The sequence below is a fragment of the Homalodisca vitripennis genome, chromosome 1 (assembly GCF_021130785.1).
Source record: "Homalodisca vitripennis isolate AUS2020 chromosome 1, UT_GWSS_2.1, whole genome shotgun sequence".
In the NCBI taxonomy this organism is placed as follows: Eukaryota; Metazoa; Arthropoda; class Insecta; order Hemiptera; family Cicadellidae; genus Homalodisca; species Homalodisca vitripennis.
The window spans coordinates 171,305,640-171,312,403 of NC_060207.1; the positions used below are offsets into that span (position 1 = coordinate 171,305,640).

The 6,764-nt window shown below is 33.1% G+C and overlaps 1 protein-coding gene across 1 annotated transcript; it reads left to right on the forward strand.

The window, feature by feature from the left end:
• LOC124354009 (zinc finger MYM-type protein 1-like) lies at positions 1-1,812 on the forward strand. The gene has a single exon (XM_046804131.1). The coding sequence runs from the start codon at positions 1-3 to the stop codon at positions 1,810-1,812; it is 1,812 nt and encodes a 603-aa protein (XP_046660087.1).
• The last annotated feature ends 4,952 nt before the right edge of the window (positions 1,813-6,764 follow it).

A 6,764-nucleotide genomic window follows, 5' to 3' on the forward strand; every position in this document is an offset into this window, starting at 1 on the left:
ATGCCAACTATAATGTTTTGTTTTGTCTTCCCGGAACCGAACAAGGACACAAACACATTACCTGTGATTTCAAATGATTGTGGGAAGTGGCCACCCAAAATAAATGACGAGGTACGGAAAGTGCTTGTTGAACGAGGGCCTCAGCAAGTCACTGGCAAAGAGTTTCCTGCGGACAGTAAAGGTAGGAGATTTTCTTCAAATCATTACACAAGGAAGCTGTGCAACGGAGAACAAGTTCACAGAAATTGGGTACTATACTCAATATCGAAAAATGCAGCATTTTGTTTTCCTTGCAAACTGTTTGGAAACACGAATTCTTTTCTTGCTAGTGACCAAGGGTATTCTGACTGGCAAAACCTACACAAGACTTTGAGCAGTCACGAGAAATCCTCTGCTCATGTTAAAAACTGTACGTTTTGGCGTGAGCTCTCTGTACGTTTACGATTAAACAAAACTATTGATGAAGAACATGAAAGACTTATCCATGCTGAAACTGAACATTGGCACCAAGTCCTGAAACGATTACTGTGTATAGTACAGATTTTGGGGACACAGGGGTTGGCCTTTCGAGGGAAAAAGGATGTTCTTTTTGAACATAACAACGGAAACTTTTTAAAATTGGTAGAACACATAGCAAAGTTTGATGTTTTTATGGCTGAACATGTGAGAAGGATCAAATCAAAAGAAACACACGTTCATTATTTGAGCAAAAATATCCAGAGCGAGTTCATTCTGTTCTTGTCAGCCAAGATCCAAGATAAAATCTTGCAAGACCTACAGCAAGCCACATATTATTCGATAATATTAGACTGCACTCCTGACGTTAGCCATACTGAGCAAATGACGTTTGTGATAAGATTTGTGAAGATTACTGAAAATGAAGATGTGGTAATTAAAGAAAAATTTTTAGGTTTCATTCCTATTAAAGATTCATCAGGTGAAGGTCTCACAGAAGCATTATTGAAAGAACTAAAGGAACGAGGAATTCCTTTAAAAAACATGAGGGGTCAGGGCTATGATAATGGTTCGGCAATGAAGGGAAAGCATGTTGGAGTTCAGAAGAGGATCCTTGATCTAAATCCTAGAGCATTTTATGTTCCATGTGGAAACCACTCCCTGAACTTGGTAATTAACGATGCAGCTCTGTCTTGCAATAGTGCAGTAGACTGTTTCAGCACCATACAAGAAATATATAACTTTTTTTCTAGTTCTACTCAAAGATGGAGTATTTTGCTGAAAAACGTTTCGAGTCTAACAGTCAAACCACTCTGCAACACTTGGTGGGAAAGTAGAATTGAGGCATTATTACCCTTGAGGTACCATATTGAAGAAGTATATGATGCATTATATGAAGCTTCTCAAGACAAGAACCTTGATGCATTTGGTAGACATACTGCCGTAGGACTAGTAAAAAAACTGCAAAGCTTCAAGTTTCTGTGTTGTATTGTAACTTGGCATGAGATCCTGTATAAAACAAACATGGTTAGTAAACTGTTGCAAAAGGTCACAAATGATCTTCAAAGTTCAATAGATCTTCTTAAGAGTGTAAAATCATTTTTGGAAACTATGAGATCTGAAGAAGGACTAAACAGCGTCATTACTGATGCAAAGGAACTTGCAGAAAAAATTGATGTTGCAGGTGACTTTGAACAAGAAAAAACAGTTAGACCAAGAAGAGTTAAAAAACAATTTTCTTACGAGAGTGAAGATGAAGCTGCAAGTTCTGGTAAAGATTTATTTAAAGTAAATTTCTTCTTTGTTGTGCTTGATAGAGCAATATCCTCGTTAAAGGAGAGATTTGAACTGATGTAAAACCATAGTGAAGGTTTTAAATTTCTCTATGATATTGCTAGCTTAGGAAAAGCATGGAGTGAATCAGAGTTAAAGAAAGCCTGCAAACACCTTGAAACAGTTTTGAGCGGTGGTGATGGAGATGACAAACCAAAAGAATATGACATTAACGGAGATGAGCTGTTTGATGAGCTTCAAATCTTTGGACCAATGCTGCCCCCTACAAGTCACCCAGCTGGAGCGTTGTCTTTTATAACCAAACGTGGTTATGAGGATACTTTTCCAAATATTTTTGTAGCATTGAGAATCTTGTTAACGCTGCCAGTATCCGTGGCCAGTGGCGAAAGAAGTTTTTCCAAATTAAAACTGATAAAAACTTACCTACGATCAAATTTGAGCCAAGAACACTTAAGTGGTCTAGCAACCTTGGCGATTGAAAATGATGCCCTAAATGAAATGGAAACGGACATTCTACTGCAAGAGTTTTCAAAATTAAAAGCCAGACGAATTCCTTTTTAATTGCAACATTGAGTATCTTAATTGTAATTATTAGGCTATTATTTTTTAATTTGAATTGTCTGTAATACAACCTGACGTTTAACAATGACTTGTACACACAATATTGATTGTAGACGATTTTGTGTTTTCCATCATACATCACATAACTTAAACTTAATAATGTAATGTATCGTAATTGTAGTCTACAATGTGTCACTGTATTTGTAAATGAACACTGGTAAATAAACATAAACTCTGGTTTGTCAGCTATTTTTTTTTTCCTAATTTGTTCCCCTTTGTTTACTATTTAGGTACAAGGTATGTGACATTTACCGTTCTACGGTGTAGTGTATGACGGTTTATCGGGGGGGGGGGCAAAACTACTGTTTGCTTACACTATAAAATTAGCTAGGGCCGGCCCTGGTTGCTCCACCTTGATATGAGATCGTCTCAGGAACATCGTGGTGCACTAAATCGTGTACAAATGGGGTTAATCTCCCATCTTATCACTCCATTCTTGCCATTCCATCTTACGTGAAGGTTTGTTCTAACACGGGTGTGGACGATAAAATGTTACAGGTTATGTTGAGTTCAAATGTGGTACATGAGGAAAAATCTTAAATTCATATTATTCACAAAGCTAGATTCGCCAAGCTAAGAACCTCACGATTTTAAACGGCGCACAATCAGTTATCTTTTTCTAGATGGCGAGATGTTTAAAGGGATAGCTACAATCGGGAATAGCCAACATTATGTTTTGTGTTAGTAAGATCGTAACATCCTTATCTGTTGTCAAGTGAAATGAATTCAATTTAACTTAAAGTCGACTGCATTAAAATCAAGAGAATAACTGGAGTAACCTAATCCAACTAAATTCCTTCCTCAACCAAGATCCAACTTCTTCAAAGCTTGAAATTTGTGTATTGTTTGAACTTTGTAAATTTAAATACTTGTAAATACTTTGAACATTTGTAAACTGGGCTTGTTATAACTAATTTGCTTCAACATAAGATAACTAACTAGACTCAACCCAACTGGAAAACGTTGCCAGACATGACCAAGGCTTGTCCGTTTCTATTATCTCCAACATCAATTTAACTTTCCCGAAATTTATTTCTCGGTCTTTTTTTTCGAATTTTAGTGAAAGTAAATATTGTTACTACAATTAAAATACTCGAATTTTAGTGAAAATAAATATTGTTACTACAATTAAAATACTTTATTAGGTAAGAAAAATATATTCAATTGTGTATATTTTAAACCACTTCTGCTCGTATAGTATGTTTAAGTTCACTCACTAAACTAGAGTTATGAGGTACTTACTGTTATATCAAGTTTTACTTTACACAAATAATTCAACAGAGCTTACTGGAGAGAACTTCTTAAGTGGCTTACTTGACTCTTTCAATTACAAATAGATCAGATCAAATCACTACTGTCTTTGGTCTTTTAAAACAAGCTGTGTATATACACAAACTGTGTAACTGATCCTCAAGTAAGAATCCACAAAAACACCTAAAATGTCCTAAAAAATCCTTAGTACAATACACTATGACATAAATTAATTTAAAATCACAGAAAATTTACTGCTTCATTATTATTATCTCCAACAACAATTTAATTGATAACGTATTATAAATATCTAACAAAGATACGAAGGTTTATAACCCTGAAACCAAAGCACCTTCATAAAACAAAATATACATTATTTAAAATATAAGGATCTTAATATTTAATAGCATACGAATGTTTGAGGTTTTTACTATTTAACTATTACTACTACACATGCATTATAATTGTAAATTGTATTTTCGTTTACAATTTTCTCGTAGATTAACCTAATCATCAGTTCCATTATTTTGGGACACTCCTGAGTTTTAAAATTAGGTCCCAGATATTTAGAAAGCTATCCAGGACAGTTATTTTCCCTGGATTTAGATAAGGAAAGGTTATTTGTTCCTAGATATAACAGTATGATTTGAAAATTGTAATTCATCTAATCTGCAAAAAAATTACTGGTAAATTGAAACTTCGGTTCGTTGTATTGATTGTAAAATTGATGATTTCCATTTTACTTATTTGTTAGACAACTTGTTTATTTATCAAAAAAGGATATGCTAAAAAAAATATTAATTCTATGATGTAAGTTATTATTGACTCATATTTCAACGCAGCTTTGGACTGAACTATTTCGATAATATTATTAAATATATTTTTATGCATAACTCAATACAAATAATAAAGTAGCAAGTTAATATTCATAAATAAGAACAATAAGTATGTATTTTCTGTTTAATACTAAAATCCATCAATAACCCCCATTTTTCATTTACTCTTCTAAATTACTGCTCTGATCTTAATATATGATGTGATGTATCATCTCACGGGACGGTAAAAAACTTAGAAGCTTCCCAGTTCTGTTCAGAAAAATATGGTTAGTCTTATTGCAGAGCCTACGAGAATTTAGGGCTGGTAACACACGTCCTGGTAACAATAAACTAAACTCCTAAGGTCTTATATACAAATCTGTTGCTTTGCCCCTCCACCTCGTGTTAATATTTCATGCTTTCTAAGCTGGTTGGTAAGTCTCTCGCAAACCATCATCCAAGTTACGCCCCTGGCGGTACGAGATGTATTCATTTAGCAATTAAAAAAGTGACGTCACTGTTATCTACTTTCGATAACCTGTTGCAACAGTCAGGGGCAACAGGCCATGAGGAAAACACAGCCATAATGATGCCCCTCGATATATCACGTTCTGTGTTATATTATTACGATCTTTATTGTTTGGCCTTACTAGTTAAGCCACACAACATTATTTGATTTTGATTATCTTGTTATAAAAATGTTTAGACCGTACAGGCAAACCTTTGATATTGGCGACCAAGAAGCTTAAGGGGGTTCGGTAGGTTAAAAATTAAAAAATTATACATTTTTTTTTATTTCAATTTATTTTTCTGTGTTGTTTTCTGAACATTTTGACATAACAATTATTTAATTCTGACAATGGGAAGTATTTTAAAAAAATATACAACATATTGTCTGCACAGCTGCAATTTTTACCAGAATTGTATCTATGGTAACGACAGTAATATTATTTATTTGTTATAATAACTAGCATCCAGAAACAGTTGTTTTTCTTTCAATGGTTGGCTAACCTGAAGTATTGTGCCAATAAACAGCAGAAAAGAGAAGTAAGAAAACATTGTTTGTTTACATTCATGAGTTTATTCTTTATTGTGAAAACTCAAAAGTAAATACACATTACAATTATTTTTCTAAAGTGTTGTGTCTAGTGTTTTAGAAGAATATATTATTCAAAATGCCTAGGAGTACTAGTGTTTTCAAGAAAAGGAAACGAGTATTTTGTAAGAAGACAGTAGAAACTGAAATTATGAAAAATAAAGATATATCCCGGCTAAAAAAGGCTCAGCGCATGATCTCGGAAGTTGCAAAAAGAAGCATACAATCCCGTGAAAGTGCTAAAAGGAAGTTGGAAGATGAATGGGAAGATTTGGAGGATCCTGATGATCCCAGTTATGGAGCAGGATGCCATTAAGTCTTCAGTTACATATTACCAAGTAAGACCAAATGTATATTTTAACTTTAACGTTGATTTCCCGGAATTTAATTTTTTTCTTACTTATGTACCTTTATCTCAGGAAGTATTAGATGGATCATTATGAAAAAAAAAACCACTTGTACATGCCACCAATATACACATTTTAAGCGCGTAACATTGTAAAAAAAATCTTTAATGATTACGCAAAAAGATAAATAACATAAAATCTTTTCAAAAAAAAAAACATGTATTTTTAAAAAAATTCTTTTTTAATGAAATTTTCTTAAAAACCAAAATGTTTTGCGCTCTTTTTCATGATAAGGACCTAAAAAATAACACATAAAAATTGTACTGTAATCGAACCAGTTGTTCCTGAGAAAAAGGTACATAAAATATAGGAATATAGCATTGTAAGGATAGGGCCTACCCTTAAGGGGGTTCGGTAGGCCCTATCCTTACAATGCTATATTCCTATATTTTATGTACCTTTTTCTCAGGAACAACTGGTTCGATTACAGTAAAATTTTTATGTGTTATTTTTTAGGTCCTTATCATGAAATAGAGCGCAAAACATTTTGGTTTTTAAGAAAATTTCATTAAAAAAGAATTTTTTTAAAAATACATGTTTTTTTGGAAAAAATTTTATGTTATTTATTTTTTTTCGTAATTATTAAAGATTTTTTTTACAATGTTACGCGCTTAAAATGTGTATATTGATTGGTGGCATGTACAAGTGGTTTTTTTTTCATAATGATCCATCTAATACTTCCTGAGATAAAGGTACATAAGTAAGAAAAAAATTAAATTCCGGGAAATCAACGTTAAAGTTAAAATATACATTTGGTCTTACTTGGTAATATGTAACTGAAGTTAATGGCATCCTGCTCCATAACTGGGATCATCAGGATCCTCC

Excerpts from the sequence above, each read along its gene's own strand:
- LOC124354009 (XM_046804131.1), top strand. The coding sequence starts at position 1 with ATGCCAACTATAATGTTTTGTTTTGTCTTCCCGGAACCGAACAAGGAC.